The sequence below is a fragment of the Pseudoliparis swirei genome, chromosome 14, assembly GCF_029220125.1.
Source record: "Pseudoliparis swirei isolate HS2019 ecotype Mariana Trench chromosome 14, NWPU_hadal_v1, whole genome shotgun sequence".
NCBI lineage: Eukaryota > Metazoa > Chordata > Actinopteri > Perciformes > Liparidae > Pseudoliparis > Pseudoliparis swirei.
This window is the reverse complement of record NC_079401.1, coordinates 6,906,187-6,933,764: the sequence shown is the minus strand read 5'-3', so window position 1 is coordinate 6,933,764 and position 27,578 is coordinate 6,906,187. Positions and strand designations below refer to the sequence as shown.

At 45.8% G+C, this 27,578-nt stretch overlaps 1 protein-coding gene across 4 annotated transcripts; it reads right to left on the bottom strand.

Annotated features, from left to right (window-relative positions):
• Nucleotides 1–83: 83 nt before the first annotated feature.
• On the bottom strand, nt 84–27,354 carry LOC130204736 (protein FAM184A-like). 4 transcript variants are annotated; one of them, XM_056431682.1, is made up of 24 exons: nt 27,157–27,354; nt 23,473–23,550; nt 22,070–22,204; nt 21,759–21,857; nt 21,128–21,334; nt 20,578–20,751; nt 20,304–20,465; nt 19,804–19,939; nt 19,229–19,410; nt 18,942–19,127; nt 14,958–15,080; nt 14,282–14,443; nt 12,489–12,610; nt 12,080–12,230; nt 9,571–9,685; nt 9,298–9,395; nt 7,997–8,150; nt 7,286–7,413; nt 7,015–7,199; nt 6,681–6,827; nt 6,454–6,571; nt 6,258–6,362; nt 4,943–5,070; nt 84–3,830 (listed from the first exon to the last, which is right to left on the bottom strand). In XM_056431682.1, the coding sequence occupies exons 1-24, from the start codon at nt 27,325–27,327 to the stop codon at nt 3,716–3,718; spliced, it is 3,381 nt and encodes a 1,126-aa protein (XP_056287657.1). In that variant the 5' UTR covers nt 27,328–27,354; the 3' UTR covers nt 84–3,715. The 4 variants fall into 4 exon arrangements, with proteins under 4 accessions (XP_056287657.1, XP_056287660.1, XP_056287658.1 ...); XM_056431683.1 differs by lacking the exon at nt 4,943–5,070 and adding an exon at nt 5,591–5,645 and having other exon boundaries at nt 3,748–3,830; XM_056431684.1 differs by lacking the exon at nt 84–3,830 and adding an exon at nt 5,591–5,645 and having other exon boundaries at nt 5,025–5,070.
• Nucleotides 27,355–27,578: the final 224 nt, after the last annotated feature.

Genomic DNA, 27,578 nt, shown 5'->3' with positions numbered 1-27,578 from the left:
GAATTTCCTTCTGCAAAAGAAAGTAGCATACAGGGGGTTGAGGGAGTTACACACACACCTTTAAAAAAAGCACAAGAGAAGGCTTTATCTCACAATCATAATTTTACTGTTCCATAACATACAACAGAAATTATATAAATAAATATTTTTTTAGCTATAATTGTTATATATATATATATATATATATTTATTTCACTTTAAAAATGGCAAGACAGACATCATAAAATGATAAGTAACAAGAGTGACGTCAAATCACTTTCACATTTAAAAAAAATAAATAAACCGACACGTTATGCGTTTGAATGAGCTGCATTTTCAGTGGTTCATTGAGGTTTAAAAACAATAATAATTCCACAACTTTCTTCTGTCGGGTGTTGAGAAACAGTTCATCTTGAAAAGGTTGCAAAAAGACTTTCGTGAACCTCGGAGTAACGCCGGACGGAGGTCATGTGACTGCAGTTCTGCTCGCGGCCACAATAAACATGATTTGAACTTTTAAACAGTACAGACACGAATGGGAACAATTTTGTAAAAAACCCCAAATGTTCTCCATTTCCTGACGGTGTTTATTCATTCATAATACACAATCTCACCACACAGTCCATTTAGGAGCCGTTCCCTCATCAACACATCAGATCATGATTAGAAAGCTCTGCTAAACGGACCTCGTGGGTAAGATTGTTTTCTCAACTGCCGTTCCCAAAAATCAAGAATGACCCAATATAATAGAAGTCCTTAAAGTGCGAAGAAGAGGGAGGAGTGGACACGTGTTCATCAGACTCCCTCCGCTGAGGAAGACCATGTGACAGACCTCGTGGGTGAGATTGTTTTCTCAACTGGCGTAAACAAGGATGACAATTAATTATTGCAGGCTATTTAACACACTTTTTAAGTTACTTGAACTTGTCAATCCACGTGTCTGATTTTATTGATTTCAGTAAATAAATCGAGGGTGGCGTTCTTCTGCTGGACTCGTTGATCCTTTATCTGAGGTTACAATCTGTGGCTACGCCCGTTTCTCCATCAGCCGCCTGTCAGATGTTGATGAATCCATGTCGCTGTCCGTTGTGCTGAAGCAGCCGGAGGATTTGTAATTGCCCTTCTGTCACATTTGGATCTGTAGTATTCTCTTAATTGTATATAACATACACAATTTCACTATATTCGTGTGGAAACACACCAAATTCATCCCCAGAGTTGAAATAATCACCTATATTCACAATAAAGCATTGAATATGCTGCATCAGCCATGATGACATTCAGCGTAACTGAAGCTTTGATGTCATCATGCTGCGTTCATGGCGCAAGTAGAGCATTGGCAATTGAGATACTTTCCCATGTGACGCAAATACAGACGCGTCTGATTGAGTTGATGTTAAAACTGGTTCCAGGAAGCGTTGCATTGTTGGGAGAAATATGACAAAATATTATCTTAAATGAGAAGATTGATATATAAACTGGTACTTCTAACTAGGAAAATAAATATATATTTATAAATATATATTTATTTATAAATATATATATATATATATATATATAAATAAATATATATTTATAAATTTATTTATAATTAAATAAATACGTTTTTTTAGTATTTATTGATAATTTATTAAATTATTTGCGGTTGGATTCTTTTATTAAGGAACATCTGATATACTGCGTTATCCATGAACTCAAACAATAAAAAATGACGAACACTTCCTGAACCATTATCAGTTGATATGGAAGATGACCCTCGACTTCATGATGTAATGCAACTACATTTGTGTTGTTGTTGTTGACAGGGAAGTAAACTCCCCGTTCTCCCTCTCTCCGTCCGCTTTTCGAGAAGTCATAAACACAGCCGCGCTCAGGCAGATGGCGACCGTACATTACGCAGCGCAAGAACTATGTAAACTTTCGAGTCAAGTAAAAATAAATTAATAAATAAATAAAAACAGGCGCACCCAAAATAAAAAACCGAGTGAGTGACAGCAGCATTATGAGGGTGTTTCTGTTTTCACATGCTCTATGGCCTGACCCATGGGCCGAGGCCCACAGCCGAGAGACCCCCGTCACCGACGTGAGCTCCTCGCTTGTAACGAAAGAAAAGAAGAAAGGTCCTGCACGCCGCTGACGGAGCTCTCTGTGGGCGGGCCTCGTGTCCACCGGCACAAACAGACCGTAGAAAAAACAGTAGCTCGTTACATTAGAAATACTGGAGTAATAAAAAAAAACCACCACGGGCGCTTGATTCCCTTCCACCGCGAATCACGCGCGCCCCCCCGCCCCTCGGCGAGCTCAGAGGTTTTCAAGATGGCTTTGGAACGTGAACCGTATGTACACGATCAACTGGGGACAGCGAGCTAAAGTTCCTCTTTCTTTTGTGTCGCCGGTGTCGTTGTTGTCGTGTTCTGTCGAAAACAACCACAATCAACGGCTCGGTCTTCTTCCTCAAAGACCCGTTTGAATGCGTGTGTGTATTTACACATGGAGACACAGCATGAGCCACCTGAAGGCCAGCATCAAGGCAGAAATCACTTTTCTTTTTTCTTCTCCTGGCTCAACTTTCAAAGCACTTCCAGTCGGATTACAGCTTGTAAGACACATGTTGATGTATTAAAAGAAATATCTTTAAGAAGGAGACTCATCTTATACGTAGCTGAAAACATTCCCTCCTCAGATACAGTTGCTAGTGTCACACTTTATAGTCTCTGCAACGCGCTTTGTGACATCTTTGTATGAGCCGGAGAGGAGAAGGGGGAACATGACCTCATGGTCATGAAGGATAATTCAGATCAGCTCAACGTGTCTATCAGTTATGACAGAAGACTTTTACACCAAAGTAAAAGCTGAAATCAGTTCAGCCAACGCGCCACTTTATTCAGAGGTTTCTATCTTTTTATTTTTCACTTTTAATATCAACAACAATGGTAATGTTGTTACTTTTATTAAAATATTAACTTTATGTTCTCTTCCGACTAAGTGTAACTATTCCGGGTGTTTGTGTGTCTTCTTTTGAGAAATGTTCCCACTGTTATTACTACTGATAAGACAAATACTGTCACACCCAAGTTGTAACATATCATATTTATCCTTTTCAACTGTCTCTTGTTGAGACTAATAACACAGGATCTTGATTTTGTGTCTTAAAAGGTTACAGAATGAACTTTTACCAGTGAACAACAGTGTGATCCTGCAATTTAAGAAACCTCGGGGGAAGTTTGGGGGGGGAAATTAATTGTAAATCGCAGCAATTACATAGATTTTTTCTTCCTCTTCCTTAATATGCGATCTAATCCCTGTGAGGAAACCACACGTTTAAACTTCAGAGTAAAATGCACACCGGTCTCTTAAAGAGCTGCAAGGGAACCTCTTCAACACCTCCACACTTCTCTCCAACATGTAGAGTTTAAATTTAGGGTCTGCGCTTCTCAAAATGACAAATCCATAAGTGAAGAAAAAGATCAAACGTATCCCTCGCCGCTTCACAGCTCATACAAATGTCACGTTTTGTTTTTTCACGTGGTATAAAAGCGTTTCTATATCCTGCTACGGTGCACACTGTGGTGATGACGAGCCGCGCCACGCGCCGTACCCACCGCGCACGGAAGCCCCGTGGTTGCGATCGCACTGGCATCTCCGTGCCGCACATGACTGATGGTGTGATTTCTGTCCAACTTTAGCTCTCTGTCCCGTTACCTCATTCTTTTAGACAGATTGTTGTTGTTGTTGTTCAGAAAGTGAAGTACTGGGCGTACAGCTCTTCCTCTTTCGCGACGTGCTCTTTGCCTTCTCCCGCCTCCGTGACTCTCGGGTCTGACGGCGTCGTGGCGTTGGCCTCAGGAAGGCTGAGGGAGGGAGGAGAAACGGGGGTGTTGACATGAGGACGGAGAGAAACTGAACGTACAGATGAGATGCACAATTTTCTTAATTTTTTTTCGATGTGTGTGCAAGCGGACAAGCGTGGCGGCTCGTTGGGCAGCGTCAGACAACAGCACAGTGAGAGCTATTTGTGAGGAGGATTGTGGGCAGAACCAGCACAGAGCAGATCCTGTGAGGGTTCGGAATAAATAAGACAAAACAAGGGACGGCTGCTGTGATGCCCACAATCGGTCGATAGGTCTTCCTCCACATGCAAGGACACTTTGACCCTTTCATCCGACCACTATCTAAACCCAGGTTACTTTGGCCTCTGAGATTGAAAGGGACACAACAAAAATATAGAGAAAAAAAAACCCTCTCAATTAGAAATGACACTATTGCTGTATTGGTTTTTTTATGCTTTATATTCAGCGCTTTTTATGGGCGAACCGAAGCGTTATCTTAAATGGGTTTCACATCTGCAGTCCTTTAAAATTATTTCTCTGCGTCAGAGTTGGAAGTCCCACTGAGGCTCCTTGTACAATTCAAAGAAGATTCTGTCTGTGTGTGTGTGTGTGTGTGTGTGTGTGTGTGTGTGTGATAGTTCAAGAGATACAAAGGGGGATAATGTGATGATGGGGCATAATGGATCAAAAGGAGATTACATCTTTATGATATATGCCTCTGTTGACCCTGAGCTGATGGAAGACTGCAGCGTTCTGTGAAATAAAGAGACTCCCATGAAACCCTTTGGTAACATGCAGTATGCACCAAACCGGAGACGCAATCTTCTCCATGCGTCTGGTGAAGAAAATATGATTCAAGAAAAAGTGCCTAACTTAACCGCTAAAGCATCTTCTAACGTCTGCAGCTAGTTTGAATGCAGGTTGGTATATATTTTCGGTCAAGAGCAGAAAAATAGCTCAATCTATCACATCAGAGGTGGGTAATAAACATCTGTGCTTGGGTTAAAGGGGTGAGGATATAAGGGAGGGTAACTAAGGAGTGAGGGGAGATGCATACAGACAGTGGGGGCAGCAAACTCCCGCCAAATCCCTCCCGGGGGGCAGCAGTGGCAGCAAGACCGATCAGTTCTCACCTCCTAAAGCTCTGTAGGCCCTGATGCTGCACCAGGGATTCCTGAGGATGAGGAGCATGAGGAAGAGCAAGGCTTGGCATGGGATGAAGTGGAGGATGAGGAGAAGAAGGAGGAGTAGGAGAAGAATGCTGAGGAGAAAGAGGAAGAGGGCTGAACAGCTGAAGGGCTTTCCTGAGTGTGGGGAGGGACCTGTGGAGGGGGGAGGGGAGGCCCAAAGCGGCCTCCTTGTTCTACCTCCTCCACCTCCCGTTCATATTATTCCTCTCCTTCTTAAATCAGAGAGCTGACTGACTAGGAAAGCGGTGATCTGATTGGCTTAGCCTGTTTTTAACCTCAGATGCACACAGAGAGGCGGGGTTTGGGGAAGGTGATGGAAATGGGACCCAATGAAGAGCGGAAGTTCCGGCTCCCACACCTTGACCTTTAACCCCACATAGTGAGCTAAACGACATGCTCCTTGGCCTGGAAGTAAGCTTGTTAGCTGGACATGCCAACGACTGCAGCTCGGATGCAGATAAACACACTTTCATTCGGTTATTACACTATTGGAAAGGCGGAACAAGAGAAAGCGCCATCCAAAGCACCGCGGCCACGACAGCCCCGTGCACGCCTCGCCAAAACCAAAGCTGGACACTCCTGACCTCTCACCTCGATATAGTAACAGTCGCTGCAGTCGGGTTGCACGGCGCGATCAAGACTGCAACTTGCCACGGAAAAAACATTTTCAAAGTCAGACATGTTCGAAGAGGAACAAACCCGCAGAGAGCACCAACAGCATGGGGGAGGAGGAAAGGAAAGAAGGAGAGGACTGATGTAGTTATGAGGTTGAATTCAAGCATCCTTGTTTCTGAATGAGTCCTGGGAGAAAAACACATGGCGTGACAACCGTGTGCACAAACTTGGGTCTTTAAGACCAACTTGACACGAGGCTGTGTGGAATGGGGTTTGAAAAAATAGGATACATTGGAGGTAAGAATAATATATAATGACAAAAAAAAACACAAGGACGCTCTCTTCTTCCAGTGTGTTGCAGACCCGTGTTGGAGCTGATGAACGTGCAGTTTATCAGGCAGTAAAAAGCACAATGCAGATAAACGGTCACGACAGAGACCTTTATTACATTGAACGATGATCAATGATGTGATTTGGCAACTGCGTACGGACGGTGGATAACCGCCGAACCTCGTGGCTCCTCAGGCCATGCGTGGATTCACTTTTTTTTTAAAGCATGTCATATTGCGATTGATTAAGTTTTGTGATCTGAAAGCTGTCAAACCGGTGGTCACGAGCGTGGTGCCAGTATGCGATGGCTCACCTTGATGAGAGGGTTGATCACACCGACGTTGGCGCTGGAATTGAAGACCTTGTTGAACCCCGTCTCTCGGTTGACCAACTCTAGCTGGTAGAACTTCTTGTCGTCCTGTGGGAAAAAAAACAACAACATTTTACCGAGGATGAAACTCTAAACATTCACGGTTCAGAAAGCCGATTTGAAGAGTTTCAAGACTCACCACCAGCTTCTTCACCAGACCTTCTCTTTCGGTGACCATCTCTCGGAGCTCCGCGATAACACGCAGGTCTTCTGGTCGACTCTCTCTGTTTCGGAGCTTCTCCTCCGTCCCCTGCAGCCTGAACGCGCAGACGTGACGGAGGACAAAAGAAAGGTCGGCGGACGACGTCAGCGCACGGAGGAAAAGAAAAAAAAGAGACGCAGCGGACTCCGTCTCGCAGGACTCACAGTATCTGTAGCGCGGTGATCTTGTCTCGGAGGACCTCCTGGGCCTTCTTGAAGTCCGCCAGCAGGATCTGTGTTTCTCTGTGGTGGACCATACTCATCTCCCTCAGATCCCTCTCGTGCCTCTTTGAAAGGTCTTGCTCGTGGGCCCTGCGGCGGAGAGCGACACAACTCGTAAATAGAGTGCAGAGTCTCGTACAGCTAAAACAAAATGGTCTCCGTGACTACTGAGGAAGGAAGAAATAAAGCTGCAGTCAAAATGCACATTTTCTCAAACTGGACGAACACGAGATAATAACAATCCGTCGCCTCCTGACGACGTCACAGCTCTGCGTACCTTATCTGATGGTTGGCTTCACTGCGAACGCGCAGCACCTCTTTGCCCTTTATCTCCAGCTCTCGGGTCAGAGTGTCGATGGTCTCGTTCAGAGAGTGGATCTCGTGGTCCAGATCGGTGATGCGGTTGCTACGGGAACACAGCTCCGCTTGCAGCTCCGAGATTCGAGCAAAGAGCTCCTGCTCCTAGAAGGAATACATGAAGTGCGGCGACTCGGAAGGCGTGAACCAGCAGAAAACAAAACCAACAAAGAAGAAAGCAAGACGCTCACCTGCTGGTGTCTGTGCTCCATCGCGTTCTCGAGATCTCGTTTGACGGAGGAGCTGTCCTTATGGTGGAACTGCTTCAGGTGCTCGATGGACGAGGCGTGGAGGTGGTTGAGCTCCGCACGAAGAGATGCTGCAGGAGAGAGAGCGGAAACATCAAGCGTCATGGGAGGAAACTGGGAGGAGAACGATGAGAAATACCACACTCCTGTTCCACCGAGAGTAAACATTTTTAATCTCCAATTCATTTTGCGGGATTGAATCTCAAATCGTCTTAATATCAAAAAGCAATTATTTTCTATTGCACCCGGCCTCTTTATGTCCCATACTTCCACATGAAGTTCAGTTCGGACTACTTGTTCGTGTTCACAGATCACAGACCAGGCTGGACTATGAGATCCAACTCGACTCACAAAGCCTTTGTTCGGTAAAACAATGATGTCATGCCGATGCCAATTATTATTCTGGCGTGCAATCTGCTGATTGAATCCCATTAGAGTTTCTCAATGAGCCATTTTTGTTTGTATCGCCTCTTTGTTCAAGGCTGGTTGTGTTTCCTTCCAGTCCTTTAAAAACCACGAGCATCAACGCAGCAGGTACGGCGATAATCACCGCGGGGAGAAACAACTTCGCCAAAGTTATTGCTGTGGTTTAAAAAACCACGCCGTGTGCTCGTTTAGACTGCAGCAATTAGGTTTGTGCGTGTGATCATTTACCCAGCTTGGCTTTCCCCTCATCTTCCAGCTCAAATCGCAGCGTCTGGAGCTCCTGGTCCGACTGCTGTCTCAGGATGTCGAAGGTCCTCCTGTGGGCCTCCTTCAGAGCGTGGACCTCCTCCCTCTGCTCCTGCTTCAGGCGCTCCTCCAGCGCCTGGCGGAGGGCGGGAAAGAGTGGAGATTATAAAAAATGCACCTCACCGTGCGGCAACTTTTGGAATTATAGTATTTGAGGAGGAGTTGGCTGAAGGAAATCGTTGTCTTTGTGAAGCCGTGTTGTCGGAAAATTAAACCGAGAAGACAAACAATCACGAAATAATTAATACTGTGGCTCTGTGTCCCAATTCTGCGTGGATTCCCATCAGGTATCTCAGAGAAAATTAATTACAGTCAAAACAGTCAGTATTCGGACTTAATCCGCTTCTATTTTGAGTGTGCTGTCAGCACTGGATGAAGGGAACATCACAACAAATAGTTGATTTTGGTTCAGCTCCTCCGAGGCACGAATAAAACGAACAATTAAGCATCGAATCATTGGAACAATTATCTTGCGGGAAAATTGGAAGCGTGAAAAGAATTTGAAAACTTTTGTTTGTCGGCCGACTCTCGAGGAGTAAGGCCGAAACTTATGTAAACTACACGCTAAACACATTAAACCCAGGAAGCATCCTTAATGTGCCATATACACTGTGGTGTCTAGGACCTCCAGTGTATTTTAATAATTATTTTTCTTCTGTATCAACTAAGACATATAAAATAAAGCTGCCGTATTCAATTTAGCGGTCATAAAAATCACAACGCCTCATTTCCATAAAGGGGCATTATGCGATGCATGACATCATCAACATTAAATGGTACCCGACGCATCACCTCGGTGCTCTGATCATTTTGTTCAATGAGGTAGTAAGAAAAATAAAATGAAACCTGCAGTCTCATTTATATCTGCGCTTCAACCACAAAGTCAACAATAAGCTCGGACACTTTATAATAACCGCACGCCATGAAGCATTGGTGAATCCGTCATTTGTAAAAATGTGGAACAACGCTTTATAAAAGACAAATTAAGTGTTTACTCATACCCGACTAATGCCTCATAGGTGGAGTTATTATGAAGCCTCAAATTACAACACTGACTATTGCACTTTCCATACAGTGTAACATCAGGATGTCAGAAAGACTAAGATAAGGTCATCGCAGCTGCAAATTAGTGTGTACAGCATCATAACAGGTGCACTCATATATCAGTGCACACACACACACACACACACACACACACACACACACGTGTCATGGATCCATACCCTTATCTGGTGCTGCCTGGCCTCCTCCATGGTGCTCAGGGCGCAGCAGTGAGCCTCCTGCAGCCGGTGCTCTCGCCTCTGATGTTCCCTCTGCAGCTCTGCGAACACGCACACGCACATAATACACGCGCTGTTCAGCGAGACGGACGACAGGACACACGTGTTTTTTTAAACGAAAACCTCGAGGAATGCAACTTCATGGTCAGATTGCATGTTGCTGCCAGCTCGTAGCCCTCGGAGGAGGAGGAGGAGAGTGGCGTGGGCCCCGCTTACCTTTCAGCCGTTGGCTCAGCAGCTCCCTCTCCTGGTTGAACTGAGACTGCAGCTGCTGGAGGGCTGACTGGGACTGGGACAACTGCAGCTCCAGAGACTGTTTCAATAGAGAGATCTGGGCAGAAAAAAACGCAGATGTCGTCGCTGATGTTCATACAGAGTATGTAAAGCCGTGGAGAGACGGGTGGATAATACACGCACATATAGACAATGTGCACTCGAAACATAAAAACTGTCATTTAGTTTCCGTGCAGCAAAGGCACATTACATTTTTTCTTTAGAGCAAATAAGTACCACTTGGATACGAGCCAAAGGATGAAAGCTGCAGCTGGAGATTTGTCGACGGCTCACAGAACCGAGGAACATAAACGCAGACGAGCGCGAGCCCCGTCGCATCGCACAGAGACGCTTTTGTTTTGGGGGAGATGATCAGACCATCAGGGCCCAGAGTGGCGGCCCGGGTCCTCCACACTCTTCCTCAAGCCGCAAGGTAAGACGGATTGAAAATGAGAGGATGAGGAGCAACGCTGAGATGAAGCCTGTGTGACGTTCAAGTGTCGGGGTACAAAGTGTGTGTATGCATGAGGTGCAGAATTTAAAATAAAAGCTTCATTATGCATTGGCCTGCAGTTGAGGATTATTTTGACTATTGCTTTCTGGATAAAGTGAATATTGTTTGATCCACAAAATGTTAGTCCAAAAAGAGGTCCAAAGATATTCAATCTATAATTGGGTAAAAGTAAAGTAAAAATCCAGAGATTTTATGACATTATTGCTTATTACTGTTATTACATTTACTTCAATACTGTCGTTGAATCCCCTTTTGAATAGAGAGGTACATTTCACACTTCAGTTATTTCTTTCATTGTGTAAAAAGTGTGCGTTGCGTAACCATCCGCTTGGAGCTCTGTGTGGGAAGCACACTCCCTCGTGCACATTTTATATAATAAAAGCAGCAGATTTCAGGTGAAGTAAAGCCTCGGCTTCCGTAATCGCCCGTCGGAGGAACGATCTGCATCCGAGACACTGCGTCATCGCGGGGATCTGAATGTACGTACACATGTTTACCCAGATAACGTATTCTTTTCCTTGAAAATGAAGATGTGTGCGTGTTGAATGATTCATGGACACACAACTCAGACGGCTGTGCCTTCATGGACCCAAAATCTAAAATAAGCACAATTCAACAAAAGCCCTTTGATGAGACCAAACACACACACACACCGACACACACACATACACAACAAGAGTGTATAAGCTCCTTATGTAAGTGGTCTATGACATTGTTTGATGTATATTTTCAGCCACTCTGCATGATCACTTTAAAATGCATTTGTTTTCTACTGTGATTTGCATTGACACAGTTAAAGAAGCCAAGACTCGGATATTCTCACTGTATTATTTTTTTTAGATGAAAAAAAGGCCCGCCTTCTGCTCCCTGCAAGGTATTTAAAATGTTAATATCAAAGCTGAAATAAGCCTCTGAATTCTGTTTTATGTGATAAAGAATCGAGGATTCAGGTTTTTTTTAAACGTTTGGCAATGGCGCTAATTATTTTTCTATTTTTTTGACATTTTAAGTGACTCAATCATTATCATTTAATTAAGAAGATAATCTGCAAATCCAACACGCTGGCACGATCAAACACACGTGGGTGGGCTTTGCCTCCAAAACCCAAGGACGCATCTTACATTTAAATATTCTCCAAACGATACGTTTTAAAACCAGACGGAGGAGTCGGACCGCTCCTTCGTCTTCGTGCTCTTCGCGTCGAGGCCGTCTGAAGAGTCGCCAAGCCGAGGCTCTCGCTTGTCACGAAATATTTATCCGAGGCCACCGGCGTGTTGGCAAAAATGCGGACGCGCCTCTCTCTGTTTTCATCGTGACTCAGCCGAGCTCTGAATTACCCAGAGGCAGTCTGCTCCGCACGGCGATAAGCAGACAAGCGCCTGAGCTTGAAAACCTTTAATCATTAAAAAATGAGCAGCCTCCACTTCCACTCCCTTAAGAGAGATTCTCCAGCAACTGTCGCTATGAAAACTTAACTTTTGATTTTCTTCTTCTTCTATTTCCTTCTGTGTACGTATTCAGAGCCGATGCATGTGTGTGAAGTTGAACAGCTTACAACACATCTACGTGTATGAGGGCAGATGTGAGGCTTTGGGTAAAAACAGACACAAATAGCTCAGGAGGAGGAGCTAAATCCTCTGTGAGACAATGTGAATCATGAAGGAGGTGAAGGGGTTTCTTTACAGTTGGAGGAGGCGGAGCCTGTGAGAGTGTTTGTGCATTTCATTTTGGGGGGGGGGGGGGGGGGTTTCAGGCCTCGACATCGAAGTGGAGAGGTCAATCAAAGTGATTCCCAAAGCGTGTGGGGGGGGGGGGGGTTAAAGGTCAGGGTTCTTGTGCCAAGAATAGCTGGATGTATTGATTTAAATGAAATAAAACGCAGAATGAAGATGATCAAAGAGCATCTGCACACATGTACATGAGCACACGTGTGTCTACCTGTTCCAGCAGGTCTTCCACCTTCCTCTGCCAGCCCTCTCTTGCCGCCATCATCTCCAGTTCTTTCTGCTGGGAGATCCGAGTCTGCGCCGCCTGTTTGTCTGCCTCGTACTCCTCCGTCAGCTCCTCCTTCAGCAGACGCACCTCCTCCCTAAAGAGAGGCGTAAAGAGATTCTCATTTCATTCATGCCCCATTCCGCCTCATTCTCTCCGGCTGAAGGATATCTGTAAACATCCCGTTGCTTGCGATCGTGTTCATCTCCAATGCGGCGTGATTAATACCCTCGCTGCGCTAATAACCAGTGTGGGGGTGAGGCAGCGTCGGCGAGACGTGACGGAGAATGGGACGAGCAAAACGGAGAGAAAGTGAGACCGAGTGTGACGACACGTGTGAGTTTTGGTTTCTCACCGCAGTGCATCTCTCCACTTCTGGTCCAAGTCGTCCGCCATCTTGTCCATCTTCTGTTTCTCTTCGGTTCTGATGGAGATCACTCTGGCGTCGTGCTGCTGCCGCTGGGTCTCGATCTCCTCCTGCGAACACAGGTGTACTCATTGTATTATCACACTCGGGTCTTTTTGTCGTGCCTGGGTTTCGACACTCGCCGGCCTTTAAAAAGGGATTTTACAGATAATAGTAGAAAATAAACTGCGCTACAAATGGCCAGGTATTTTAATGTATATTTTAGGCAAGTTTATTAGCTTCCATCTTCTCTAAAGATAATTAATTGTGCTTTTATTGTGCAGTTTATTCTTATATTATCTCAAAATATCCCAATTAAGGTTGTTTGTGATCAGGACTTAAACGTGTTATTGTCTCTGGATGAACCGTCGTCATTTATTTTCTGAAATCAAAGGCTAAAAATGTATGAGTTTATTCTTTTCTCCCTGGTCCCGTAAAGATGTGAAGCTCCTGAAAGGAGGCGCATCTCCTCAAAGTGTTATCTGTGACCTGATGCAGCGTTTCAACAGCTGAGCGTCGGCTGACTCATCGTGCCCACCTCCACATCTATTTATAATGCCACCGCTCCGGGGCCGTTTAAATGTGCTGGATCCCAGGAAGAAACCAAGTGAACCGGGTCGGCCGTTTCCGCCGCTAAAGAGTTCTTTGAAAGACGGAAAAGCTTCCAGGTAAAAATGTTTAGGAACCCAGAAACGATGTCCTCCGAGACGCTGTGAGCCTAAATGTGAAATCGCTTTCTTAAAGATACACTTTTTATTCATTTCTAAGAAAGACGTCATATTTCTATGTGTGAAATAATTAGCTAGTTTTGACAATTACATTCGATGGGTTGACGAAAGTTTCGGCAAACTTTTTTCTTCCTGTCGTTTTGTATTCAAAAGATAATAAGCGACTGGAGGGTTCCGGCCCGACAATAGCTGCTCTACATTCACCATGAAGCGGCGCTCTGCTGGCTCAGTGCTCCTCTCCTTTTATAGAAGCCGGGCTCCGGCTCTAATCATCTCTCCTCCTTCCGTCCCTCCGTCCTCCTCCGTCTCTTTCATTACCCATCTTTCTGCCTTTCATTGGGCATTTTGTATGCACTGATTTCACGTGGGAATTTCCAGCTGTGACCTTTAATTTAACTTCATCTTTGTGTTGTTGATTTTGTTACGTTTAATTCATTTTTAATTTTCGCCCCAACAACTGCCACGGTCATCCTTAATTATTAATATTGCCATATAATACTAATAACATGAATAAACAACGACCGGTCTTCTCTCTAAAAGTCATAATCTTCCCGCCTCTCTCGTCTCTCTTTTCAAACACAGCTCAACTCAAAATAGCCTCATCATCATTATCTCACAGCTGGCCTTCAGTGCTGCACTTACAGCGAAATCCCACTTCCTGCATTCAAATATTCTTCCTCCCTTCCATCTCCATCCGGCCTTTTGCTTTCTTTCTCTCTCACTCTTTGTTCCACTCAATCTAGTGACACTTTGATTGCATGCACGACCGTCAGCAAACGCCATGAATGTGGGTTTGTTTTGGCTGATCGGCTCACGTTAGGCTGAGGATTTCACAAAGAGACCCGCTTTTGATTGATTTGTATTTACTACGAGGAGAATAGAGAGTCCAATAACACATAAATTATGGATGAATCTTTCCTTGGGGTAAAAGTATAATTAACGACAAATTACAGCTGTTTCCGGAAACCGTAGCAGCGGTTGCCGGAGCTGTACTTCCGGCTGTCTCTCCCTCACCTGTAGGTCGGTGAGCAGGTTGCTGGTCTCTCGGACGCGGGCTCGAGTGGCGTCGAGTTCGATCTTGAGTTTTTCCTGCGTATCCCTCAGGCAGCTGATCTGCGTCTGAGCCGAGCTCCTGTTCTGCTCGCCCTCCCTCGCCAGCTCCTCCAGGTGGGACACCTGAAAAGATCGACAGAGAGCTCATTGCATCACCATCATCGGACGATCGGTTACGTTTTAGGACTCAAAGAAGTCGACTTAAAGCAGTACGGTATGTTTAGCTTTAATTTGCCGTCGTAGAGCCCTTCCGGAGAGATTTAACCCTGTAGAATCGAGCTGCTGCCTCATTGGCTCATTAGTGTTATTGTGTGACTTGGATGAGACGGTAAAGCCCTCGGAGGCAAATGTGTGATCAGCTATAAACAAACGGGCAGATTGAGGCAGTGGTAAACCAGAAATCAATGGAGTCTTTTGGCTTTGAAGAAAGCAGAGACAACGGCTTCAGTTCCCCTTTGGAAAAAAAAAAACCTTCTGTTTGCAAAGTAAAGCAATGGAAATATAAAAGATATAGCGTTCACTTAAACTGAAATTGATTCTCGCAGGTGTCGAAAATAAGTCCACAGCAGGACATTGATTTCTATGCAGAAGAACCTCTTACGACCCCACTTTCTAAACATCCAACATGTTCCTTTACCTCCTGATTGGCCATATTGAGCTTGGCCGAGAGCTCCTCTTTCAAGTTGTCGAGCTGATGCTGGAGGCGATCTCGCTGCTCCTCCAACGACAGACGCTTGATCTCAAACTCCTGACTCATTTTCTGGAGAGACGAAGGGAAAGAGAAAGACAAAAGAAAGGGAGGATGGGAAGGAGAGGAAATCACATCGTCAAATCTCACTGACAAAAAACAACAACGTTGAAATACTTCCTTTTCATTCCTGCAGTATTCCCTCGGAGTATAATCTCTAAAGGAGGACGGGGGTGAAGAAACATAAAAGGCCATCTCATCCAACCAAGTCCTCTCTGGGCCTCGCTGAGCGTCTCCTATGAAATCGACTTCTTGGTTTGCCTCGGCTATTAATTCATCCACTGAGTGCATATGTTTTACTGTCGGTGTGTTGTAGCATTTCTTTAGACATGCTACAGCATCTTAATATCCTCAGAAACAGATTGCTGGTGGAATTGAGTTCACCATATAACGGGGATTTAAGATGTTTCCCTTTTATCCGGCAAACATCTGCTGAAGTGATGCTAATTCAGTGAATGCACAACTAATGTAAACTCTGATTACCATGCAACCAGATGGGCTAAATATCGAGATGTCACTTATTAAGGATTTCATTTTGTATTCATGTCGTTCATATATTAACAGAAAGTTACTTGTAGCATTACCATTGGTTAGGAAATCTCACACACACTCAATATAATTACATTATGTTTCTTTCTTTCTTTTTTCTTTTGTTGTCTTTTTTATGCATTTTTTTATTTCATGTTTGTAATTTTGTACAATTCGTATGATTTTATGGAGGCTTCAAATAAGCCCAGTTGGCTTTTGGTCTCTTCCTGTACTGTGATATTCATTTATCTTTGTTCTGATTTATATTTTATTGTTTGAATTGTGCAAAATAATTCAATAATAAAAAAGTTTGCAATTACTCCTCATATAAAATGCATATGTTCATTTCATATTTCCAGCTCCGACTATATAAGCACCGCGTCACTGTGTGCATTACAAGTGTGAAGCATGCGAGTGGTAACAATGGGGATCTACCCAAGCTCCACGTTCCTCCCCATCCGACGTGACGGAACTATAAAGCGCCTCATCTCACCCACATGGGAGTCAACCAGTAATCCACACCGTCGTTCTTTAAATCAAATTGCAGTGGACGGGTGGGTGTCAAGTTGCCTGAAGCCTTCCACGAGGTTCAAGCTTCAATTTAATCGTCCGTGAAAAACACGGAGGATAAATTTACTCACAACGAACGCGGATGGAAACGAGATTAAACTACGCTCCGTAATTAAAACGAGGGCGTACAAAACAAGGATTTTAATTATATTAAAAACAAAGTGCTGTCCAGTGTTCCTTGTGGAGTCACAGAGAGAATACTGTTTCGGTGTTTTTTTTAACTAAACCTGCAACGATAAGCCGATTGATCGGCAGCTATTTTGATGATCAATTAATTGTAAATTGAATATCTTTGGGTTTTAGAAGAACGCTCAGAGATATGACTTCAAAGCCTCCATTCTGCCGCCGTCTCAAATTGCTTGGGGAGAATTATGAATTAATACAGAACATTAGTCATTGTATTGCCCCGATTCAGGAAACTCGTTAATATCTTGCTGACAGACACAAAAGTTTAAAAAAAGACGAAGATAAAATCCGTTGTTGTAAAAATGACATTTTTTTCTTCCGTCTTCCTGCTTCATCTCTAATTTGTCTTTCTATAAAAACAGACGGATATTAATCTAAAGATGACGAGGCGTAGCGTCGCTCCGGCTTACATCATATTTCCTTTTTTCATCATGACCCCCTCTCTCTCTCCATCGCCCCTTAATTTCAGGGAATCTATGAACACACACCCACATGCTCACACACCGATGAAAATCAGCCAATTAGCAGTCAGCTTCAAACGGCATTGAGCTCAAGAAGGGAAAAAAGAGAAAGAAATGTTATAAAAAAAGAGGAGAGATATAGGAAGAGTCAGGGGAGAACATTGAGCAAAATATTATTTTAAACTGCGGAATCACGTCAGAGGCGGAACAATAATCTGTAATGTCGAAGGAATAGTCTTTTTGAGACACACTGATGGCGGTTACTGTGCGGTGGTGGTGTATCATGCTGCCTACGTGCCTCAGAGCCAAATCACTTCCACTGGACGTCAACACGCTCCTGTATGAATGGCATTCTTAATGGTCGCTGAATGCAGGTGGAGCCATGGGAGCGTGACTACATCGGGTGTAATGTGGTGGAAGGGCTGCAAGCAGGAGTAAAACGAGCGCTCCTCCTCTCCTCGAAAATTCTGCTGACCAATCAGAAAACGTCAACCGATCTCCCATCACCGTGAGGCTGGATGATTCACTGACAGGTCTATTTCAAGATTCAAGAGATTCAAGATTCAAGATGTTTTTATTTGTCACATACACACACAGGGTGTGCAGTGAAATGAAATGCATTATGCATTTATGGGAGATAAATGATTATTAGCCCAGAATGCAACTGGGCCTGGTGTGTCTTCATGACGAACACATGGAAACAAGATGAAATGTTGTTGCACTTCGTTTAAACTTATTTTGTTTTCACTAAAAAAAAAAAAAAGATAAATCCCAGCAATCAAGGCATACAAGTTGCCATATTTACCAGATTATTTTGCATATCCACAATGCATTTACACGTAAGCCGAATGTCTGATCGTGCGATGTCGACTCAACTCGACTCACTTTTGGAGCCAGTTGCTTTTTCCGTAGTTCGGTTTACACTCCGGCTTCGGTGGAGGCGGGATTCTTAGCTGATCGCCATGGCGACGGCATGTGAAACTCCATCAAACAGGGCGACGTCTGCATCGTTGGTTAAAGTTTGCGCATAAAAACGTGCAAAGAGAAATTGGGGCCGTTATTGACGCTCGCTCGGCTTTTGAAAAAAATCTCCTTCGTCTCAATCCTCTTTGAACAAGCGGTGGCCTTGTGGCGCTCCGACTCCACCGTCCATCATCGGCTCAGCTCACTTGGAATCTCCGGAGAAGAGCCGTACCACGGCACGGAAACGCGGCATTGGAAGATCGCTTTGTCCCCACGATCATCAGATCCTCCTCAAACCACATATTCACAACCGCTAAATATCGCTCCGTTTGTTTTGACTCGTCACCACAACAGAGCTGCACCAGACATCTTTTCAGGTCTCGTCAACACGTCGCTCTCAGCAGCTTTCACGCAAACAGAAACCACGGCGACGAGCGCGCCGGAGAGCTCAAAAAGCTTCGGCGTGAAAGCCGCCGCAGAGGAAGCAATCACAATAACGGCCAGAATGCTCACATAGTAGGAAACAGGAAGTTCCTCATCCCGGCCGCTTATGAGCATGGCGTTACTGGTAACCCAATGCGGTTCGCGGGTGGATCAAATCGGGGCCAATTAATTCAAACGAGTGTAATTTGTTCTGTGTTGGGGAGCAGGAAGGTCATTTGTATGGAGAGGGGAGAGGGAACGAGGAGCGAAGGAAACACGGGGAGAGAGCGATGTTGTTGTTTTCGCGCCTTGGTCTTAATGTTAACCTAATTAAATGTGTGCAGTCAGTCGAGCGAGCTGCTCATTTCTCCACGATACATATTTCTTAATAGACTTGAGGCCAATCGCACCGAGGAGGAAATGTAATTGCCGAGGGTGTGCCGCCCTGAGGAGAGAGAGGCAGAACTCGGAGAGCAACACTCAAGCGTTTGGACGTAATCACGGTTTTCATATAAAACAGGTCGACTTTTCAGGGTTTTTCAAAAGTAAATTCATTTCTAGACTCAACAGCAGTGATGAAAATAAAAGTTTAACATCTCTAGATGGAGATCACGGGTGCCACGATAGACCAGAATTTAGATATTGTATACGAGTGTGTTTGAAATGTAATTATTGGGGTGCTATAATGAACCCGTGTGTAAAGAGTAGAGGTATTCTTTAGTCGTGGAGACATTGGACTGACCGCCATGAGGAGTCTCTTCTCGTCCTCGTCCTCCTTCTGGGCCTCCTCCCTCATGGACTGGTGATTCTCTTCCAACTCCTCCAGCGCTCTGACCTGCGCCTCCTTGAAGCGGTGCATCTCCTCCTCGTAGTGTGCCCTCAGCCTGCACAGCTCCTTCTCGTAACCCTGGTGCTCCTCGCGCAGAGACTGAGGAGAAGCGAAGGCGGACAAAATAAAAATGTTGAGGTGATGAATGACCGGATTTTCTCGCCCAGAACGCACTGGGATTAAGGAACGGATCAAAGCACCTGTTCTTGTTTCAGCACTTGCTGTTTGTGCTGTTCGTTAGAGGACTGGCTCTGGTTGAGCAGAGCCTCCCTCTCCTCCTCCAGCCGGCTGAGCTTGTCCTTCAGCCGGCTCTGCTCCTGGTCCAGGTTCCTGATGGTCGCGTCGTGGGACATCTGGGTGGCCTGCAAGGAGCCGATCTGACCTGGGAACAGTCACATGATGGAAGTGTGTCAACGAGGCAGTCGGAAATGTCTTTTCAGGGTTTTTTTACGGTCTGTGACACCAGGAGTTACAGTGGATACGGAAAGTATTCAGACCCCTTTAGAATACTTATGACCATGAGATATTTCCGTTTTTCTTTTTAATAAATGAGCAAACATTTCTACATTTCTGTTTTTTTCTGGTCAAGATGGGGTGCCGAGTGTACATTCATGAAAAATAAAATGACATTTTTTGATTTTAGCAAATGGCTGCAATGAAACAAAGAGTGCACATTTTAATTACAAACGCAGGAGAGTCAGAAGACGATTCGACCCGGAAGTGGATCTTCTGAGCCGGTACCGACAGTGTCTGTAAACTAAGAGGAACCCCTTACTGCCTTTATGGAGGATTTCAGTCGCCTGCTGTTGAACTCGTTCCCTGCTGCCGTCGAGCTCGTACTCCGTGTCCTTCAGCTGCATCACCCAGATCTCTCCGTCCTGGATGGCCTCCTCCAGCTGCTTGTGAAGGTTCTGCAGCGCACACAGAAAAAAGACACGCAGATGTTCTCACAACCACAGCGATGCAACACCGAGGAGTCATCTCCCCCACTGCAGCCTGGAGTCACATGAAGCTTTTCACACACTGCCGATGTGCCCGCAGCGCCATCAGCCCACACCACATTAGATTTACCTCCACGCAGACATGCTTGAAAACCGTCTTCGCCCGGAGGCTTTCGCTTTGCTTCCATCCGATTCAGCCCACTTCCCAACCCGCATTTAACCCCGCACGAAAAAAGAATTTATTATCCGTGTGTCTTTTCTTTTTCGGCATGTCTTAGCACTATTTTCATGAGGTGAGGAACAATCCAGCGAGTGCATCATCACACACACACACCTTGATGGTTCCCTCTGCATTGGCCAGCGACGTCTGCAGCCTGTTGGTCTTGTCTCGGTTCTCTCGGGCCTCCTCGTGCGCTTTCTGGAGCTCGCTCCTCAGCTTGGACAGCGAGCGCTGCAGCGCCGCCTCCTGAGCCTGGAACTCCTTGCGAAGCTCCACCTTCGCACGGGCAGAGAACCACGTCACGCATCGTCGACGACGGGGCATTTAGACAGCCGAAGCTTTAAGGAGAGGAACGACCGGACTTGGATGCAGCGCGTGGAGACAATACCTCGGTCCTCTTCCAGGCCAGCAGGTTCTCCGTGGTGAGCTGGTGTGTTCTCCTCATGGCCTCCAGCTCCCTCTCGTAGTACTCCTGAGCCTTGCCCAGCTTGGCCTCGTACTCCTCCACCAGACGGACCTTATCCTTCGTTATCTCTTCCACCCGCTCCATCAATGCCTCCACCTACACGGAGAGACGAGCATTTTGACTCGGAGCTACCACAGTACATTTAGGAAGCTGTGGAATGAAACGTCACTATATTGATCTTTTAATCTGTTGTATTGGATGTTTGAAAGTTGAGAGGAAAGGATAAATGGGAATAAAACAGGTGGATGAAGTGCAACGACGACCCGTGGCCAGATTATAACCACATCAGGTTTATATTATATTCATAAACCAACTACACCAACAAAACAACCCTCTTTATTATATATATATTTAAAGCCCAAAACACTTAATAAACCTCCAAAACCACAATTCCCCCATCAAGTGACCTGCCGTATAAACTCTCCACTAAAGAGAACATGCTTCCATCCATCCTCTCTCGCTCTTAGCCCACCTCTTGTCTGTGGAGCTCGGCCAGTTTCTCCTGGTCTTCGGTGGAGGTGGCGCTGTGGTTCTGCTGGTTGCTGAGGAGCTCCTCCACCTCCTGGCGGTAGGTGGACCTCAGCTCCTCCAGCACTCGCCGTTTATCCGCCTCAAACTGGGCCTGAGTCTGGCTGAACGTCCGCAGCTTCTCCTCAAAATCCCGACGCATCTCCTCCACCTATTGAAAACCACGAAAAACATCAACTTTTCCGACAATCATACGGGACTGATATATATTTTATTTACATTACATCTTTTAATACATTCTACATGGTTTCATATCATTCCTGCTGAACGCTCATTGGATATATTGTACATCTAAAAGAGGCTGATGCTTAACGCGGGAGATGGAATCATGCAAACACCCTCAAAGACAAACTTTTGTCCATTATTAGCTGTAACCTGGAGATTTGTGTCAAAATATTTATTAACTTTTTATTCTTTCACATGAAGAAAGTAAATATTGGTGGAACAGCACAGATAGTGTGTATTAGTATTAAAGCTGGGGGCAATAAGTGGCATGCTTGTCTTAATTAAGGGACTCCATGTGAGATGTTGAACATTAATATGATGTGTGTGTGTGTGTGTGTGTGCAGCCTCACCTCTCTGCTCATAGAGACCACCCTCTGTGTGTGCTGGGCCTCGGTGCACAGCTGCGAATCCTCCATCCTCTGTCTGTACATCTCAAACTCGGCTAACGCCTGACGGTAACAAAACATCTGCGTTACTTCGCTTGACATCAAAATGACGGCTGCAATTTCACGCGACCCCTGCAGATTTAAATTACACTACATGACATGAAGATAATGACACAGGGAAATAAAGTGTCTGGATAATTTATGCATCTGTGAAACTCGACCAACGGAAACAAACTCAACACAACCAAGCGTGTTGCCCCGCAGCAGTGAATGACCTGTCTCTTCATGTGTTCGTGGAGCTCGACAGATTCTTCCAGACTGGCCAGCCGCCGCCTCAGGTCGGCCTCGTCCACCATCTTACTCTTGTACTGCATGATCTTGTCTCTGGTTTCGGTCACAATGTGTTGGACCTGAGGGGTGGAGGGTGGAGGGGGGGGGGAGGAGATACAATCGGTGAGCATCTTCAAAGCTGCAGAAATAATTGAAATACAAGAGTTCAAGAAGTTACAGTGCGCCAGTATAATGTAAAAAATATAGTCAAAAAACACACATGGAAGTGTCTCGTTTCGAGAGCACCATGTGGGTGGAAACAATAAATACATGAAACATTTGGAGGCAGCAGTTGTTGTGCCGCCTCTAAATGTGTCATGTATTTATTTATTTATTGCTTCCAATGTGTTCTTGGCAGGGGAGAAAAGACCCACTGTAAAAAACGAAAACACACAAATGAAAAAGAACACAGCAGCTGGCGATAGTTAAATAAGATTATATTCAAGGTAACAAGCAGCAATATGACATGATAATCCATCTTTGGTCATGTGCATCACTCAAATGGAGCAGATACAGACAGAGCTGTGACAAATGAAAGGAAAAAGCTGAATGGTGCAAAAGATGATGAAAAATAGGAGAATCATATTCCCGTCACCACATCTCAACCACTCTAAACACGTATGAGAGACTTTGGAGCAAAGTGTCGATGTCATGATGCTGAAAATGAGCAAAGAACACGAAAAAAAGAAGGAAAAAGGGAAGATTTGAATCCAAAATGGAAAAAGTCAGTTAAACGGAAATATTTTGACTCCGGACAAAACGATGTCGACCCGAGTCGTCATTCCGTGACATCTTTTATTCAAATCGAAATCTATCTTGCAGGAATAAGAACGTCTCCTGCAGCTCTTGCGTGTTTCCTTTCAGCCATCTGCAGGCGCCACGTTCACGCAGTTAATCAGCTGAAAGCGCCACGCTCCAAACCTGTAACCGGTTGAAGATAACAGACGCCGGTGGGACATTAATCAATCTTTATTCCATCTTAATTAGAAGAGAAGAAAAACACATATACTCTCTGTGCAAATCAGACGCACAATTGTAAAAAATGAAGTTGAGACAGAAACGTATGAATAAATAATGCTTCTGTGCGACCGTGGAGAAGTCGATGTGGGATTCTCTGATAGAGCGCCGTGCACAGAGCAGCATTGATCTGCTCCCTGCAGACAGCTTAAATATGGTCAGTGTTGACACCCAAATTGCAGTGTGACAGGATCGCCTCCTCCTCCTCCTCCTCCTCCAGCTCACTGCCAGTCACCAAAACACGGCGTTCCTCTCCACCCGACTTCTTCCGATGAAACGAACGCAATAAACATTCATACACGCATTCCCTCATTTCATTTTGTGTTCATACCTCGTCCTCGTGGGCTTCGTTCAGAGACTCGATCTCGTCCTCGTGTTCGTCGTTCTTGGTGTTGAGGGCATAAATCACCTGGAGACAGAAAGGGGAATTGGACGTCAGAATGAGGCTGTGATGTAGAGCTCTTGGTAACCGTTTCAATCTGGGCTCGATAGTTACAGCGGAGGGGAAAAAAGTTTGGCTCGGCATTCAGAGGGCAACAAAATCCATACCAATAACGTCGGGAAGGGAGAGAAATGAGTTTCGCACACTGAATACATTGTGCAGGAAAATAGGGTTTTGTGTCTGTTTCTTTTTTTCCCCATTCTCAAAGAAAGCCGAGAGGAGCTCTGCTTTTTTTTTTGTTCTTCTTTTCACACACAAAAAAAGCCACAGCAAAGGAGGATGGAGCTCAGATAATACAGTCGGTGCGGAGGAGATAAGCGTGCAGATGTTTCCCCTCTTCTTCTTCACTTCTCTAAATGTCTCACGTGTAGAATAACACCTCGTCAGTCACGCTCGCACTTCCCCCTCCTCCCCCCCGATGGAGAAGGGGGGGAGGAGGGGGGGGGATTCAGAGAGTGCTAGACGTTGGCCTCCTCGTTCTCCAGCGTGAGCCTTCTGATCTCCGGCAGTAAGTCAGCCGCGGAACCGCTCCCTCAATTATACATGATTATTTTAATGACGCAGGTGTTCCTGCTGCTCTCCTCTCCCCATTTCCTTCATCCTTTTTGTTCGGTATCTTCCTTCCCCTCCATCCCTCTCTCTCTCTCTCTTCCCATCTCCCAGGAATAAGGAGACTTCACTGTTTGTGTCTGCAGTCGGACACTACGGTACGCTTCCTGAAATAGATGAAATGTTTTGCTTACTATTGTCTTTAAGAGATTCTGTTGCAAGAGAAATTCAGCGAATTACCAGGAAAATAAATGTGGTGATTGAAAAACGGATCTTGATGCACATGGTTGTCCAAAAGTCTCCAGCATAAAGATGCTAAACTTCAATGTGCACAAACTGCAAATGAGACTGGTGAGACCAGACAAGCTGAATAACAGACATCCAGTCATCCTTAATGTGGCACTGCTCATGCAGAGAAGCAAAGCATGCGCACGTCCATCCTCGATATCACAACCCGGACAATGAAAGGAGTGACGGCGAGCGTCTTCTTTCCAACGAGAAACCAGAAGAAAGGAGGTTCAAACCACTCGGGCGGACTAAAACCTCCCGTTGGGATCTCATTACGACGTCTCAGTGGAGTCGATGCAGCATTGATCAGCACGTGAGATCAATCAAACTGCACTGTGTCTTCACAGAGGCGGAGAAACACCTGGCCGACTGCCGGATTTCAGCAAAGAGGCCTATTGTCAACTGGGTTTACAATCGGAGCGCTTTTTCGGGACCAAGACGTCAAACCGAGAGCAGAGGGAGGAGTGAGGAAGACAACGGAGCCCCCGGGACGGACGATTTCACTCTTTGTTCTTGTGAATGAAGGTCGTTGAGAAGAACTGCAGCTTTCAGCTCCGACCAAACTCCCCGTTGCTCTGCTCTCATCCTTATTGCAGGACAACACGTCATATTCAGTAATTAAAGGAAGTCGCCGAGGCTCCCCGGGTACAAAGTCACAGGAAGTAAACATCTTCTGATCCAGAAAGCTCCGTAATAACATTATACGACAACTCTGGATGCTCTAAAAAACTTCTCCCTAGCGACTGCTTTCGATTAAATCATCTCCCGGCTCATTTATTATGAGCCACGCCTGTTATGTCCGCACCGTAAATGGAAGTGTGCCACGCCATTTAGAAACCAGAACTCGATCATCCATGGAACATTGGAGCCGTGAGCACTCGATACCTTGGAAAACGACTACATTTAAAGAGACAGGATTATCCTGGGACCTCCACGACAGCAAGAAAACAACTTCACTCAACATCCTCACTTGGATGAATTTGCTTTTGACCTGCAGAGAGCTGCAGGCCAGCTGTGCGACCACGACAATCACTTGTTGAAATAGTTGCAGCAAATTGTCTGTCACTGTTTTATGTTGTATTGTATGGAACTTTGTGTGACGTGCTACTGCTGCTGTCTTGACCAGGACACTCTTGTAAAGGAGATTTTTAATCTCAATGAGGCATTTCCTGGTTAAATCGGCGAGGGAATTCTTTGACTTCTTCAGCCGCTTCATCCGATCATACCAACGATTATTCCAACAGCAAGTGTCAACAATATCCAGGTTGCAACTAAATAGAGAAGCACCTCAGATGAGAAGCTTGAACCGGAGAAAACCCATTCATCGATTGATCCGCTGATTTTAATCAACGATATTGACCCAATAGCTCCTATATTCCGCAAGGAAAAACGCCGCTCGTATCTCTATCTCTGCCTCTGACTTCGGGCGCCATGTTTTCATTGATTGCGATCGCTGAATGTACCTCAATGAACCGAGCTGCACGATGGAGACCGACGGCTACGAGTAGATTCCCAGTCGGTTATTTTTTTTTGGACTTCAAAAAACCAAATCAAAATCATGAGTTTGAGTAGTTAGTTTGGGTAGTAAAGGGTCGGTTGACAGCAGGCCGTTGTCAGGTCTCTCCACCGTCATCCTGGAGTTCACCCTGGAGCTGCATCTCTTTAGTTTGAGGAGCAGGCGATGCAAAGACAAAGGCAACACTGCATCCCAACGCAGACGAGTCCCAGTGAGCCAGACACATTCTCTGACTGCCTCTAATCAACTGCAGCCTCGTAATCCTCCTGGATAGCCACGCTGGCCATCTATATGCAGATGAATGTGTGTCCGCACAGCTCATCCTACTGCACACAGTGCCTAATCCTGTGCTGCGATCGTATCGCCGAGCCCGTTACGTGAAATATGTCTGTCCTCTACTCTCTGCTTTCGTCTCCCCGTGTTCGGCACGATCACACGATCCGTTTGTATCGACGCTTTACCCGTCCACCAAGTCGAAAAGCCTCTCGATGCTGTGAGCGGCCTTAAATCTTCTACTACGGCGCGACACACACACACAAACTCACACACACAGTGCCGTGTTTCCTACCCTGGTTTCAGGTGCAGGACAAAGAAGCAGCTCATGGCAAACCTCTGCATCTCTCCAGGATTACGTAACTTCCCCGGGCCCCTTGAGCAGCGATGGGAGCCCTGTGGTGGCGTGAGAGCATGCACAGGTTAAACAGTAAAGCGTCACATAGCTGGAAAACTCTCAGCCTGCGGCAGTGTAATGATATTACCCTGATGAAATACAGCCTGGTTAGTTGTTGTTGTTGTTGTTGTTTGCAGAGCGGAGTACAGAATACTACCAGCCTGCACGCCGTAGTAACCACAGCAGGACTCTCTCTACGTGTGTATCGAATTCACTTTCTCCCAAAAAAAATATGCATAATAACAAAACACCAGCATCCAAAGCAAAACCGTGCATGGGTATTTAACGGTGACCTTTGACCCCTGCAGGGATGCAGAGCAGTGAAGCACCCTCACACCTCCAAAATAAATAATCATGAGCGTCACACCCTCCTGACCTGCAGCAAACTACACGTCAACAAATCACATTAAAGCAAAAAGCATCAATCACTGCCACGTTCTTCCTCGTCGGCGTGCTGACTGATGACATCCTCCAGCACGAGCCTCCGCGGGACTACACTCCCATCTGCAGCCCCTGAAACCTGCATCGCGCGCGCACACCTTCCACGCACCTTGGTCAGCTGCGCTATCTTCTTGCTCATCTTCAGGTGCAGGTCTTGGCTGTAATCCAGCGTCAGCGTCCCGTCGTAGAACATGCTGAACGCCGGCGAGGGGGCGACGCTGTATTTGGTGTTGCCGCTCGCGCTGGAGTACGGAGGCTGCCAGCCTGCCCCCGTCGCCATTTTTCACGGTGGGGGGCGAGGAGGGGGGGGGGGAGTGAACCCAAACGCGACGCTTTGACTTTCGTTAAAATAAATGCAATGGAACGCGTTTACATCCTCCCATGGTCGGGATCGTGGTTCCTCTTCAACCCGTTTCCGCGACGGATTGGGATGCAGGGAGCGCGTGGCGCGGCGCGAGAACGTCCCGTCGCGCGCATCCGCAGCGGGAGCGAGCGGTGGAAGTGATGAGAGAGGCGGGGGACGCGCGCCAG

Bases quoted from the DNA above. Each gene is read 5' to 3' on its own strand.
- LOC130204736 (XM_056431682.1), bottom strand. From the start codon at position 27,327: ATGGCGACGGGGGCAGGCTGGCAGCCTCCGTACTCCAGCGCGAGCGGC. The intron at 12,231-12,488 runs GTGAGAAACCAA...GCCTCTCTTTAG, and splicing joins AAGTGGAGAGATGCACTGCG to GGAGGAGGTGCGTCTGCTGA. The intron at 7,200-7,285 runs GTGAGCGTCTTG...TATTCCTTCTAG, and splicing joins TGGAGCACAGACACCAGCAG to GAGCAGGAGCTCTTTGCTCG.